Raw genomic sequence first — 15,489 nt, forward strand, 5'->3', positions numbered from 1 at the left:
CAAAGGCAATCCGGCATCCACCACAAGGCTATTTGGAGAGGCATGTTTAGGATATCTCAAAAGATTGCCATATGGTGGGAGTCGTTAGTCGGTTCACCAAAATGGAGCAATTGCTAACTGTACTTCACAATGACTTTCATCCGCATGTAACATTAGAAAGACCCATCTTTTGTCCTGTAGGAATGTTTCATTATCTTTCATTATCATTCATCTTTAGATGTATAGCGTTCATAGAATTTTCGGTCAAGCCTCTGGGCCATGGCAAATCCTGAACCCTCTCGTGACAAGCAAGCTTCTTGGGCTTCAGGAAGAAAAGTGTTTCTAATTAGTGCAGAGAAAGCACTAGACTGTGCTAGACTTGAAGCTGCTGGATACTTCCAATGGCAAGGAGGGGGACTGTGTCTGGGGGGCGTGTGGTCAGCAAAATCACTGTCCAGGACACAGTGTGTGTCCCTAAGGAGAAAGTTGCCAGCCAGGCTCATCAGGAAAGTAGTTCGCAGGCACCTATGAGGCTCGCAGGAAGAGGTATCTGGCACAGGTGCCAAGGAGCAGGCAGGGCACCGAGGCGTCACTGACTGGCTCACTGTTCTGTCAAGATCAGAAAGTCCTGGATGGCCTGCTCCCAGATGGAGAGACGTTTCTTTAGGGTGTGTCGTATCGGTTGCATTTGAAGTATGGGGGTTGTGCTTTTCTAAAAACTCTGTTCAGCATCAGGGCAACCAGTGGCTCATACTCATAATCCCACTCTTCAAAAAGAAGCTGGAAGTAGAGATGTGGCTTGAATAGTACAGCACCAGCCTTGAACAGAAAAGGCCAAATGAGTACGATAGGCACTGAATTCAAACCCCAGAACCAGCACAAAGAAAAAAACAGAAAGTCTCCCCCTAAACAATGACATGCCTGGAGACATTGGCCCCATCCCTGAAGGACTAGTGATTTTTTTTCTTTCCCTTGTGGGTCTTGAACTCAGAGGCTGGGTACTGACCCTGAGCTCTTTTGCTCAAAGCTAGTGCTCTACGACTTTGAGCCATAGCTCCACTTCCAATTTCTAAGTGGTTAATTGGAGGTAAGAGTCTCTTGGGGACTTTTCCACCTGGACTGGCCTCAAACTACAATACTCAGCCTCCTGAGTAACTGGGATTACAGGCATGAGCTGGGCTGGGTGCCTAACTGGTGCTATTGAACCCAGGGGGCAAGTCCAGCAGAGGAAGTGTGGTGTTCTCAGATAGCAGATCTCTCTCCCAATGAGAGATCCTTTGGCTGACCCAAAGAATAACGCAGCCAATGACTGGGTCACAGAGAAGCCAGTAACTCCCTCCCAGTTTAATCTGTGGAGCAGCCTGGACACATACAAGTCAGGAGAACTGCCCTTAGCTCTGTAGAATGGATTCCTAAACTGGGTGGGAATCTTCCCAGTATAACCCTGACAAAGTGTTGTGAATGACAAGAACTGCTGCTACTCCATTGCCCGCTCCTCTTTGCCTTGAAGGTGCTTTATGGGAGGAAAGAAGTACCATGGGCCAGGGAGAGCAAGGAAGTTCCCACGCTTTCCCAGAATCCCCCAGTGGCCTGATCACATGGGGCCGACCTGCAAAACAGACAGTGCTGACATTTTCACAAGTATGCTCAACCCTGAGTCATAAACAAACCCCAGGGCTGACGTTTGGCCGCTCCTTCAAGCACAGAATCATGGGATTTCGAGATGAAGACAGCCCGGAGGCCACTGCAACTCAAAATCTTATCTGGAGCAAGAATTCCCCCCTTTCACAGCCCAACAGATGGTCACCCAGCACTCAGGGAAGAGTTCCCTTCCATGCTGAGATGTCTAGCCCATCTTGAGACAGCCTAACCACCTGGAATCAGTACTGTCAGGAGCTGTTTTCTTTTTGTTTTGGTTTGGTCTTCCTCAGTTGAACCCCCAAGAGTGTCTTCTTTTGACTTGCTTTCTGCCTACAGGTGTAAGACAAAAGAAATCTGGGCCAGGAATGTGGCTTAGTGCTTGCCTAGCATGCATGAAGCCCTGGATTCGAACCCTCAGCACCACATAAATAGAAAAAGCTAGAAGTGGTGTTGTGGCTCAAGTGGTAGAGTGTTAGCCTGGAGCAGAGAAGCTCAGGGACAGTGTCCAGGCCTTGAGTTCAAGCCCCTGGACTGGCAAAAAAAGGAGGGGGCTGGGAGTTTGGCCTAGTGGTTAAAGTGCTTGCCTAGCATGCACGAAGACCTGGGTTCAGTTCCTCAGTACCACATACATACAAAAAAGCCAGAAGTGGTGCTGAGGCTCAAGTGGTAGACCTCTAGCCTTGAGAAAGTCCAAGGACAGTGCTCAGGCCCTGAGCTCAAGCCCAGGACTGGCAAAAAAAAAAAGGGAGGAAGGGAAGGAAGAGAGAGAGAGAGAGAGAGAGAGAGAGAGAGAGAGAGAGAGAGAGAGAGAGAGAGATCTTTTCCCATTCATATGACAACCCTCAGATATTCAAAAACAGACAATTCTGGACTCTTCCTTCCTCCAAGTCCTGTCCTTTCTTCTCTGTATCCATACCTTAGGTCACCTGAGATTATTTCTCACAGGACATGACTTCAACTTGTCACCATCTAGTCACCATTTTCTGACAGTGTTTTCTTCTCCTATTTCTTCCTCTTCTGCTACTTCCTCTTCTGCTGTTTCTTATGAAAGAAGCTACCAGAACAAATGGCAGCTGGGATGCTACCACCACAGAGGACTTTGAAACTATCTCCTCCCCCGGCTCTACATTCAATAGCCTGATGAATACAACCTAAAATTCTTCAAGCTTCGTACCAAACAATCAAGTTAATCAGCCAAACCCACTATCTTCACACAGTTTTGTATAAGTTTAAAGAAAGGTGTGGCTTTAAAGGAGTATTAAAATGCCTACAGGTATTTAATACCTATAGGGTATTAAAAGACCAAAGTACACCAGGTGCCAGTGGTTCACGCCTGTAATCCTAGCTACTCGGGAGGCTGAGATCTGAGGATCAAGGTTCAAAGCCCACCCGGGCACAAAAGGACCTGAGACTCTTATCTCCAGTTAACCTCTAGAAAACAGGGAGTGAGGCTTGGCTCAAGGGTAGGGCAGTAGCCTTGAACTGAAGAGCTCAGGGACAGCATCCAGGCCAAGTTCAAGCCCCATGACCCACAAAATAAATAAATAAATAAAAATAAAAGACTGAATGTTCCCTTTCCTTCCGTTCATAATAGAACATCGTTAAGAGAGTAGGACTCTAGCAAAGATTGTGAGTGATAGATAACTGAACCACAAGAAGGGGAAGGGAGATGACATATTTGCAGTGATGCATGGACACCCACCCTCTGTAGCCTCTCCTGCCACCACAACCCAGGGCATGGCATGGTGTTGGTCCTGAAGGCTGAGCCTGCTCTTGTCCCCTTACACTCTGCCTCTTCATGGTTTGGTTTTTAGTTTGCCACTGCTTCTAAAGCAAGCTCTTCCCCTCTCCCCTACCCCCCCCCCACCCCGCAGTCCATTGGAAACTCACTGGCATGCTTCCTCTGTCTTTCACAGGCCGTCTGAAGGAAGAAATCACCCAGAGGCATAAGCAGCAAGTAGCTCTGGGTGAGTACAAAGCGGAGCGACGGTGATGTGAGTAGACCTGGTCCAAAGATGACCCATGAATGCCCCACGTGGCAAGGGATGGCCTGGGGCCAGGGCCAGGGTCGGTGCAGATTTTAGGGTGCTCCTTCTCTGGGGACTCGTTTCCCCACCTGAACATCACCTAGCCCCCTGGCCCTCCAGCTGTCCCCTGTCCTCTTGGCCTGTCCCATCCGACTCCTAACCTCAATCCATGTCTCAGCTACTCAGAGTCTGCCTTCCTCAGTCTAGAGCCTCTGCTCACCAACCAGTGTGTCAGCTCGTGATAGAGCAGCCACCTGTCTCCACACGTGGCCTCGTATGCGCTGTGTCCCGTTACCTTCATCTGTGACTTTGAGAGGTGAGTCACGTTCGGTGACTTGCCCGTGCGTGCTGAGCAGGACTTGATCCCCGTCCTCCCTCAGTCCTGAGGGGACACCTGGGAGGTCAATGTGGCTGGGGCTGATTTCTGAGGAACCTCACTTCCCTTCCTCTCACCTAGCCAGCCTGAGGATGGCTGGGCCCCGCCATGGCCTGCGGTTAGGGACCCCTGCCCCTAGGTGTCCAGGCTTCCTCCTGCTGGCTGTGGAGCTGAGAGGTCCCCCATGCCTGCCCTCCTTTGCCAGGCAAGGGGAGACTCACCTGTGGAGCCGGTCCCAGGAGGGCAGCATGGCCTTTGTTGGGAAGATGAACAAGTTGGCCTTCTGGACCCCAGCACCCTGGCAGGTCACTGGGTGTGGAGTCGCCCTGAGAGCTGCTACCAGACCTGTAGTCTTCACTGTGCTGACTGGTTAGACACAATAGTGTAAAAGTGCCGCTGGAGTTCTGGGCAGGATTCACCCCAGGCCTGGAAAGCCAGCTCCAGGCTTCTCAGCCTCCGAGGCCCTTAGGAATCTCGGGCGTGCTGTCCTTTGCAGGCTGGGGCCTCAGTTTCCATGTCTCCCCGGGGCCTTCCTCAGCAGGTGTCAGGGCCTGCAGGGCTCAGCTTGTGCTAGAGCAATCAGACTTCAGACACTGAGCACTAAGGGCATTGGAAAATATCTGTGTTTTTAAAGGCGTTCTATCCCAATTAGAGAGGATGTGTTAATGCCCTCCAGCTGCCATGTTGAGATTGGCTGGCAGGTTGTCGTCCAGACTCCTGAGGCGATGGTCTGGGACCCAGGAGTCCCAGGGATTGCATTGCAGATGGAGTCTCTTCTCATGAGAGGTCCTCGCAGCGCTGCTGGTGGTTTACAGAGCCATTTCCCACCTCCACCCTCACCCTGCTGGCTCAGGTTTGAGCTGAGGGCTAAGACAGGGAACTCGAGCAAGAGTAACCATCCGCACAGCACCTGAGGCTCACGCATGCGGTGTCAAATGGGGAAAGATAGCAGTGTCGGGAATTGCAATGCCCCTTTTAATTTCTTCATCTTCGTCTTGTGGTCCTCCCCCACTTTGTTTCTTCTCTTCACTATCCCTTGTCCACACCTATTTTGTCCCTGTACTGGGGCTTGAACTCAGGGCCTGGGCACTGTCCCTTCACTTTGTTCACCCAAAGCTAGTGTTCTGCCACTTGAGCCATGCCTCTACTTCACAATATTCCTTTTTTTTTTAAATTAAGTCCCTTCCTTTCCTTTCTGATTGCCCCTTTTACCCTCATGTTTCTAAGCTTCTGTGGCGTGTGCAAGAGGGCACTGGGGAGGATGACGAGTCTTCGTGGATGACGAGTCTTAGCGGGAGACGTGTGCCCATACAGTTGGCTTTAGCACATGCCTCTGCAGAGCGCAGCTTCAGCTGTGATGTGAGAGGCACCATTTGGAAGAGATCAGGAGCTGATGATGGGAAGATATACCCAGGGGGTATGCTGGAGGCGCCCCATTCCATAGTGTGAGAGCCAACTGGTAATGGTTCAGGAATCCGGGGAGTTGTTATTAAACACAGTTGATGCTGAAAATCAAATTATGTAAGCTTACAATTAAATTATATTTTTAAAACACAGTAAAAAAAATACTTAAAATCTGCCTCTTGCAAGCTAGTTTACTCTATTTTACTCTTACCTGTGTAATTGTATGTGTTTTCCATAGCTACACAGTGCAAAGATCATGTGAGAGGGAACTTGTGCACTTCTCTGCCCACGTCTGCATGTAGCCACATCACCCCAGTGGTTTTCAATGGGCCGCGGTGGGAGGATTTACACCAAGGAAATTAGCAAATATAAATCTTCCTTGTTCTTGTTGTTTTCATAGACAAGTTATAAACACTTGTCTCCCACCCCCGCCCAGGCATGAAGACCAGGCCAGTCGTCTGGAGGGTGGAGTGCGTGTGTGTGTGTGTGTGTGTGTGTGTGTGTGTGTGTGTGTGTGTGTGTGTGTGTGTGTGTGTATGTGTGCACATGCCTTCCCTGGAGGTTTTCTAAACCAACCCCCATTTCCAGACTGAAAAATCCAGATTATGACTTTGTTTACTACTGCCCACAGTGTATCAGGGAGCATGACATCCTCCAAGCCTCAGTCCTCCCGAAAAACCAGCGGACAGGGAGACAGAAATGAGGTAGGGGAAGCCCTGGCCCTACCTGCACCCCTGGACATAGAAGTCACGTCCAGAGAGTGACCTTTAAGAGAAAATCCAGGCACCAACCACCCATGCCTGGAAGCCTACCTACTCGGGAGGCTGAGCTCTTAGGATCAGGGTTTGATGCCAGCCCAGGCAGAAAAGTCCCTGTGAGGTTCCCTTATCTCCAACTGACCACTCAAAAACCAATAGAACTGTGGCCCAACGTGGTAGAGCTCTAGCCTTGAGCTAAAAAAAAAGCTCAGAGACAGTGTCCAGGCCTTGAGTTCAAGCCCCTCAACTGACAAAATAAAAAAGAACATCATCAATAAAACAGAAGTTACTGGTGGACTCCGTGAAGGACTGGGTCTGCCCGCTGCCCGGGAAATAACAAAGCGGCATTGCGAATGCAGTGGATGTGTGTTCCTGGCCTAGCAGTCCTGAACAGTGCAGGAGTGTAGAAAAGGCAAACAGGCTGTCCGCCAACGTCCTTGGAGAATTTTTACAATAGTTCAGGCATGACTCTAAGTTCTGGATTTTGTTGTTGTTATGATGGTGGTGGTGGTGATGGTGGTGGTGGTGGTTTAATGCCGCAAATACCTCATAAGGCAGACACATTGTCTCTGCATTGTAGCTAGGGCTCAGACAGTTTAAATCTTTGCTCAGCTAGGGATACAAAGCCAGACCACACTCTGCCCAGCCACCATCCTACCCTGAGCCCTTTCTCCTGCATCGTGGAGTCCACACAGGGCACAGATCCAGTGCCTACTCCCAGAGTTTCTCTTCTCACCAGGATGAGATGCCTGGATGAGAAAGGTATCTATTGAAACATATATGCATCCATCTCCCATCTTCTTCCTGTGCTAACCACAAAACCAACTCAGCCTTACCTGCTCTGGGAAAGCTTTCCTGGCCTCTTCTCTCTCCTCTTTTCCTCCCAGCCCACCTCTGAGCATACCAGCCTTGTTTTGTAATTATTCATGTCCAGCGGTTCTCCACACTAAAATGGGAGCTCCTGGAAAGCCGTATGTAGTCAAATTCGCCCTCTATCCCCAGCAGCCAGCGCTAACAGTAAATACGCCAAATCAAGGGGCAATCCTTCTCCAGGTGACCTCTAGACTCGCTGTCTTGCACAAGTACAATGAGACATTTGAAGATAAAATAAAATGAGCCCATCTAAGCCAAGTAGAAGGAATAAGTGCTTTTGGACCCCACAGCTGAGGAAATTACACACAGGCAATAAATTTGTCTAGCCGCAGAGGAAAAGAGGGGCAACCCGGAGTTACAGCAGGAAGCATGCTAACTAATTTATCTGCAGAAATAGAATTTCTTCCTGGAACTAAACACAAGTCAGAATTTATGGTGTGGATCCTCATATAAAGGACACTGAGTGACAGAATGAATGATTTCCTCAGCTGCAGTTTTACAAAAGATACCAAAATGTTGCTCAACCAGATGACTCCTGTATCGACCTTCTATAAAAGCAGGAGGCCTGACATGACGGCATAACTCACCAAAAGTGTTTATGGGAGCAGCCGAGATTATACAGTCCAGGTACTTAGCTCTTCGATGGTCACACGGAGCAGGAATGAGACTGGAGAGTCTAGCCCCAGGAATGCAGGCCACGGCCTCTCTCCCTCCTCTCCCTCACATCTCTCCCTTCCCCTCCCCCTCCCCATCTCTGTCTCTCTCTGGTATATTTAATCAAGGGCTGGATCTCTTTCCTTTCACAATCAAAACTCTAACAAGAACCTTCAATGAACATTTAAAAGACACATCACACTGCCATTGGTGTGAGACCCCTGTCAGGCGGGAGGGACAGGCCCTGGGCTTGGGCAGAGCCAGGAGGAAAAGGCTAGATTCAGAAGCTTAGAGTTTGAAAGGGGAATCTGCAGGTTAGTGGGCATGAGAAAGTGTATGTGAGTGTCCACATGAGTGTGTGTGTGTGTGTGTGCGTGTGTTGATTCGCATGTAAGAAGAAGATATTTGAGGGGTGATGGGCAGACTCCACACAGAACTCAGGTCCTCCTCCCTCTGCCTCACCAGTCCCAGGAGCAAAGATCTCCCCAAATAAAATAGTCCCCAAGACCTCATGGGGGCCTTAGATTGCTGCCCACCCGCTATGCTGTACCCCCCCCCCACCAGTCCCTGAGATTGGGAATGACCCTGTCGGTATCCCACAGGGCCTGTCCCAGAGGGCGGGCTCCTCTCCCTAAGCTGCTCCTTTAGTCCCCGCCCGGCTGCTGCAGTGACTGCTTGTGGCTCCCGATGGTTCTACACAGACACCCCAGTTGCCCCACTTGATGTAAAATCAGATAAGAGATCTCCTGAGCTTTACTGGCAGAATTGGGAGCAGAGATGAAGACAAAAGAGGGATTGCCTCTGGCTCCTGCCCATAATCCTAGCTACTCAGGAAGATGAGATCTGAGGATCACGGTTCGAAGCCAGCCCAGGCAGGAAGGTCTGTGAGACTTATGGCCATGAACCACCAGAAAACTGGGAGTGGCGCTGTGGCACAAAGTGGTGGAGCATTAGTCTAGTGCTCCTAAAGCTCCAGGACAATGCCCAGGTCCTGAGTTCAAGCCCCATAACTGAGAGAGAGCGGGGCGGGGGTGGAGGGGGGACCGTGAAGGACATGACTGGGGATGTTTCCAGGGTTTCAGCTTCAGAACTGTCAAGTCCATTCTTACCTCCAACATAGCCATCATGGAGAACAGGCGATGTGACGAAGTCTCAGTAGTACAATGGACACTGCTGAGGGATGTGGATGACACAGAGCCATTTTGGGAACTTCCAACCCTTCCAGTGCTGTTCTTGGGAGAAACAGGAGCTTCGTTGCATTTTCTTCGTGAAAGATGACTTAGAAGTAGAAAGAGGCTTAGCACGTGGGCATCGAGTTGTAGTGCTCGATGGGTGTGTGCGCGGAAAGAGCCACCTGTGCCACCTTCTCTCTGTGGTGGTTAAGCGATATTAATCGTACAGAGAAGGCAGCCCACGCCCGTCTTTGGGGAGGCAGGACAGTCGAGTGTGGAGAGCACCAATTCTGTAATCTTAGAGCAAGATGAGGGAATGGTATCACTGGAAAACTAGAAGACATAGCAGGGGTGAGGGGTGTCCTACATCTCCCACTCCAGACGTTCAGGGTCTGCGGTGGTTTAAAATGACCCCAGCACTCCCTGAAGGGCTAGGTCCCAAAGGAAATGGCTGTCTCAGAGAAACAGAGATAGAAATATGGAGTGGAACCCACAGCCCAAAGCAGTGCTGCACACACACACACACACACACACACACACACACACACACACACACACACACACCCCTCGCTTTGTGTTAGGACCATTCTTACCTAAAGGTGAAAACAGAACGCCTGTCACTCCAGGTGGGCTGCAGGGGGAGCTGCCTTCACCTTCAGGTGCCCCCCCCCCCCCAGCTCAGGAAGATTTCCTCATGAGAGGGAGGGGCTCCCCCCCATAGAAATGGAACAACTCTATCCCAATTGCTTATTAATACTGACCAGCACAACAGCTGTTCATTTTCATTAATGTTTTATTAGTATTAGTAACTGCACAAAGGATATTTGTTGGGCTGTTTTCATACATGTACATAATATACTCGGATCAAATGTATCCCCCATGATACTCTTTTTTTCTTTTCTTTTTGCCAATCCTAGGACTTGAACTCAGGGCCTGAGCACTGTCCTTGAGCTTTCTCAAGGCTAACCCTTGACCACTTGAGCCACAGCACCCCTTGCAGCTTTTTCTGTGTTGTGGTACTGAGGAATCGAACTCAAGGCTCTATACATTCTAGGCGAGCACTCTACCACTAGGCCACATTCCCAGCCCCCTCTGGTATTCTTTATTACTCCCTCCCCTTCCTCTTGGTTTTTTAAATATGTTATTGTTATTGCTAAGGTGTTGTACAGAGGGGCTGCCATTTCATTAGTCAGGTAATGAGGACATTTCTTTTTGGGGGGAGACAAGGTCGTCCCTTCCTGTGCTTTGCCCCAGTTTCCGCCTTCCTCATCCCTGCCCACAAGTTGCACAATTCATTTTCCATAGAGAGTGTACAGAATAGCATGATTGCATTTGTTCGCCTTTCTGACCTCCCATGCAATACCTTCCCTTCCCCCCCTAAAAAACACCCCAAAGCAAAAACAAACACGACCAACAACAATTTTAGCTTTTTACTGATTGATTAGAGGGAAGAATCTCTTGGATTTGTCTTCCTGGTCTGGCTTTGAACCATGAACCCCAGACCCCAGGCATCTGAATAGCTAGGATTACAGGTGTGAGACACCAGGGCCCAGCTAAAACATTTTTAATGGGTTTCTATTATTCTGGGGGAGGGGATTGCATGCATATAATATACCTGGATTATATTCACTTCCATCACCCTCCCCTTCACCCCCCCTACTGGTTTCCCATATTTCATGTCTTTTTTCTTTTACATCTAGGTTCTACATATGAGTAAAAGCATAATATTTGTCTTTCTGAGTATGGCTTACTTTACCTAATTTGGAGATTTTCAGACCATCCATTTTTCAACAAATGGCATGGACTTGTTCTTCTTTAATACATTCTATTATGAATATTTAGCCATAGTTTCTTGGCACCCAGGCTTACTCTACACTTTGGCTACTATAAGAGTGAACTGACTTAGATTCCTCCAGATTCGTACCCGGGAATGGTTCAGCAGGGTCATCTGCTCGGTCTATTTTCAGTTTTTGAGGAGCTTCTAAACAGGTATCCAGCACATATTCACCAGCGTTTGTTCTTTGTTTACTTGAGAGTTGCCATTTTCACTGAGGTGTGATGGAATCTCAGTATCCTTTTGATTTGCAATCCCTTTAGGGTTAAGGATGTTGAACATTTCTTCATACATGTATCAGTCTTTCGTACAGCTTTCGGAACTGTTCGTTTCCTTTGTTAATTGGATTACTTGTTCTTTGGGTGTTTAATTTTTTTTTGAACTCCTATGTATTCTAGATATTAATCCCTCATCTGATGAATAGCTCTTCTATTCTGTGGCTGTCTCTTTGTGCTTGTAATCGTTCCTTTTGAGGTACAGAAGCTTCTTTAATTTGGTGTAATCCCATTTGGCAATCCTTGCTCTGATTTCCTGAGCTATTAGAGGCCTACTTAGAAACCCACGGCCCTGCCTATGCTTTCCTGTTGTCCTTTCAAAGCCTCAGGTCTTACAGTAAGCTCTTTGATTCACCATGGGATCTGTCTCAGGGCCCACTCGGGAGTCCCGCCGGTGACAGACGATCACCAAGCGAGCAGCTGATCCACCCACTGGCTCTTGGTGGATACATTGTCCAGAAGTGGGGATAGCCTGCAATTCAGTTCCCAAACACCCCTCCCCTTCCAGAGGAAAGGACTGGAACTGGCTTTCAGGGTGCCAGGGTTTCCTATTAGGACTTTCTAGAAAGCCACTGGGATGGAGGCATATGGCCAAGATGCGTCAGTAAGCTGAAATTCAAGAGGGAGGATTACAAATGATCCCTGGCTCTGAGCAGAACCCTGAGCCAAAGACAGGAAGGCCATTGGGAAGGACAACTGAAGGGTGACGGGCTGGGAGCAGGCAGGCGGCCCTGGCTTCTGGAAGAAAGGACTGTGGATGGATGTGGGAGGGAGAGAGGAGCAAGAGAAGGGGCTATGGACAGATATGGGGTAGAGAGTCAGCACTCCCATTTAAACCGATTTTTTATTTTTATAAAGATGATAGAAAAGGGGTTACAGAAGTCAGGTAAGACTTACATCACAAGTCTGTAGAGTTCATTTTCCACACAGTGTTCAGTGAGTACCATGCTGTCCCTTTATTTCTGTGCCCCCAACTTATCAAGTGAGACGGAAGATGCCTTTCCTGTGTGATGAGTGTGCTTGCCGGTCCCCCTCATGTCTAACCTCTGGTCTGCATCCTCCACAGGTGACACAGTGAGGGGGGAGAAATACTAAAGAGGTGTGACACCACCCAGGGCTGTGAGCGTGAACCAGCAGGCCCAGGATGGTATAGGGGAACATCAGTCATGCAGGAAGAGGCAGGGAAGGGGCCAGCTGGACCCAGCAGGCTTGCAGCCCTACCTGGCCATTTCTGTCTGTGAGGAGCAGGGCTCCCGGGCATTCTGAGGGAAGCAGAGGCAGAGAGCACAGAGCCGTGGCCATGGCGGACAGTGAGCCCTGCAGCTGCCGGTCCAGCCCAGGTTGGAAGACTTAATCCTCAGCCCTTCCTCCCTGTGTGCCATGGGCAGCTAAGGTGTCACCCAATGCACATGAGCCTGCAGCCCCTCAGAGCTGACCATTGTGGCGATTGAGCTGTGGACCCTGTCCACCTGCACAGGGACCCAGGGCCCTGTGACAGATCTGCCCAAGGAGCCCCAGAATGGGTAGTGAGCAAATAGGTCACCAGCTGGACAGCTGCTGTCAGCCATAACAGAGCCATGAGCCTCACTGTCCCCTCCCACTCCAGGCGCTGGCTGAGCCACGATGTTCCCGTGAGGCCTTTGCTCTGCAGAAATCTCCTGGGCCCCTTCAGCTTTGAGATGCAGTTGAAAGCTTCCTTATCGCCTCCCTGAGCCCTCTGGCACTGAAAGGAGACAGGACAGGCTGTTCTTCGGCTCCAGTGGGCACCAGGAAGCTGCCATGGCTTGTGAACCTGGGCCAGTCAAGGGAAACCTGGGCCTTGCTTCTCAGCACCAGCTACAGGCCTAAAAAGCATGAGCAGGCAAAGGCACTGCCCTCTAGTGGCAGACACAGTGCACAGCCCGGCCCAAGTGGCCTCCCCGTGGCTCCTTCAAGATCAGAACTGCAAAGACCAGCAGCCCCATGGGGGTGTGAGTTTGACCTAGTGGTAGAGTGCTTGCCTGGCATGCATGAAGACCCTGGTTCGATTCCTCGGTACCATATACATAGAAAAAGCCAGAAGTGGTGCTGTGGCTCAAGTGGGAAGGTTCTGGCCTTGAGAAAACTCAAGGACAGCACTCAGGCCCTGAGCACTGGCCAAAAAAAAAAAAAGCCAGAACTGGTCCTGGGACTCAAGTGGTAGAGTGCTAGCCTAGAGCAAAAGAAGCTCAAGGACAGCGATCAAGCCCAAGTCTCAGAACTAGTAGAACAATGAAAAATCACCAGCCCCAACTTAGGCAGCATGGCTGTGATATGGAGATCTCATGTAGACTTGGTGGGGTATCCAGGGTCCAGGTGCAGGCAGCTGCAACCCAAGGAGTGCATTCCCCTGCTGTGGACCTCCAAGTCTCTTTGCCCCTCTTCACAGTGCCCCCCCCCCAAGGCCTGGGAGGACACCAGGGCTTTGAGACTGGACAAGTCACTATACTCTGTGCTCTTGGCCTCTGCATGGAGTTCTGGCACTGAGTTGCAGAGCTTGAAGTGGAAGGACACGCACCCCACCAGCAAATTCTAGTCTGAGCAGGGCTGGCATCAGCAGGCCTGTGCCCGCTCCTTGGGTGATTCCCAATGGAGGTGGCAGAGGGAGCACGTGTGAGGAGCCCATGCCTTGGTGGCCCCAGCAAAACACCTGAAGTCTCGCAGTCCCTGATTCAACCACTGCACAGGCTATGGCACCACACCAGACCCTCCCCATGGCCTTTGTGCCCCTTTGTAACCACGGTCCCCATGGCCCAGCCAGTGTGACCTCTCTACTCACTCTCCCTATGCCCTCGCCAGGCTACTGGAGGCACTGCCCTGGCCAGGCCCCAGTGGAGATGACATCCAAATTCCCTTTAGCTGGTCCTCTCGCTCTGTTCCTGCTCCGTCGCTCCTGCTGGCTCCCCCGGGCCCCAGCACCATGCCCCTGAAGCCTCGGGAAAGAGCTGGCTCCCGGCGGGGGTTGTGATGCACACACTAAGTGGACAGGACCTTTTGGCCATGGTGCAGGGCTAGGGGGGGAGGGGAGGGAGGGGGAGACAGGACTTTTGACCCTGCAGGGATGGAAGGGAGTGAGATCTGGTTGTGATGACAACATGAGTAGCTGGTGTCTCAGGGGCATTCTGTGCTCTCATTCTGGTGTCCAAGGCCACATGCCACAGGCCTTCCCAGAGCCTTTCAAGAGACTCACAGCATCCAGGCGCCAGCCGGCATTGTTGCTGGTGAGCATGGAGTTGCTCTGTCTCAGTCAGCCAAAAAGTTCTGAAAAGAAACAGATCGAGCCATTCCTCTCCTTGGCACCCTCCAGAGTCCTCCAGCATAAGGGCTGGCCTCAGCCCCCTCACCAACCTCAGCTCCCTTCCCTTACCAACTGCTTCAGCCACCCTGGTTGGTCTTCTTTCTCACTATCACCTGCAAACTTGTGTCCCGGGTCCTTTGCATTTGCTTTGGTATGCTCTGTCCCTGATTTCTGTACTCATTCTTCCCTTCCTTCAGGGCCCTCTGCCTTGTCGTCTTCTCCTCAGAGGCCCTCTGCTACCACTGCTACATTTTCATCCAGCTTTGTCTCTCCTGTAACACCTTTCAGCCCTGGCATTAGAGGGTTGGTACTCAGGATACAGCACTCACTGCTCACACTAAGTGCTCAGCCATGTTACCAAGGCTAGTTCTCGGCCCCGGTCATACATTCACATAGCCTGGGTCCATCAGGCTGACCACCACTCCTCCCCCCTCCCACACACACATACACCAGCCTTGGAGGGGACTAAGAAGGAAGAGAAATTGTTCTGAGACCATCTGGCACCTTCATTGGAAGTTCAAGCTTTTGATCTGTCCTGTCTTTGGGGGTGGGGGCATGGTGCTGGGTGTGTTCCCTGGGACTCAGGATGAAAGGGATTCATAGAGGTGGAGATGGTCACGCACAGGCCCTGGGAGTGGAGGAGATTCCAGAAAGAACTTCTGGGGCCCTCTCTCATCTTAGGGTGCTCTTGTCATCCTGCCTTAAATGTCATGCTCTTCCTTTCCCCATTCTAGGACTCTCAGAAAGCACAGGACTCTCAGAGCCCTCTGGGCCAGACCTGCAGGAAGAGAAGCTTCGAACGCAACTGGAGGAAGAGAAGAAGAGGTACCCTTCTCCTATTTGTTAACCTCATACAGGCTTCCTTGGGCCCCCAGCACAACCTGGAGCCTCCCAGGACTGAAAGGACCAAAGAAAACAGGCCCAGCAGCAGCAGGCCTCAAACCACAGGAGCAGGGGGCCCGTGGACGTAGCCAAACTTGTCCACTGCTGCCACCTAGAGGAACTGTGAAGCATTCCACCCCAGGAGGTGGTCCTCATCTCCCCTCCCAGGTCCCCCTCACCTTCTCATCCCCCGTCCCCCTCACCCTGCAGATTCACCCCAACACCTACCCCCAGGTCTTGGCAACATCCAGAGAGAGAGAGAGAGAGAGAGAGAGAGAGAGAGAGAGAGAGAGAGAGA

General features: G+C 50.7%; 1 protein-coding gene across 1 annotated transcript in view; it reads left to right on the forward strand.

Annotated features, from left to right (window-relative positions):
- Positions 1–15,489, forward strand: part of Kif6 (kinesin family member 6) — a 240,994-nt gene that overhangs the window by 216,425 nt on the left and 9,080 nt on the right. Inside the window, exons 16-17 of the mRNA XM_090355739.1 lie at positions 3,537–3,587; positions 15,044–15,134. Coding sequence (XP_090211865.1) covers positions 3,537–3,587; positions 15,044–15,134 — 142 coding nt within the window. The remainder of the gene's footprint in view (positions 1–3,536; positions 3,588–15,043; positions 15,135–15,489) is intronic.

The sequence above is a fragment of the Megascapheus bottae genome, chromosome 22 (assembly GCF_031878675.1).
Source record: "Megascapheus bottae isolate mThoBot1 chromosome 22, mThoBot2.hap1, whole genome shotgun sequence".
NCBI lineage: Eukaryota > Metazoa > Chordata > Mammalia > Rodentia > Geomyidae > Megascapheus > Megascapheus bottae.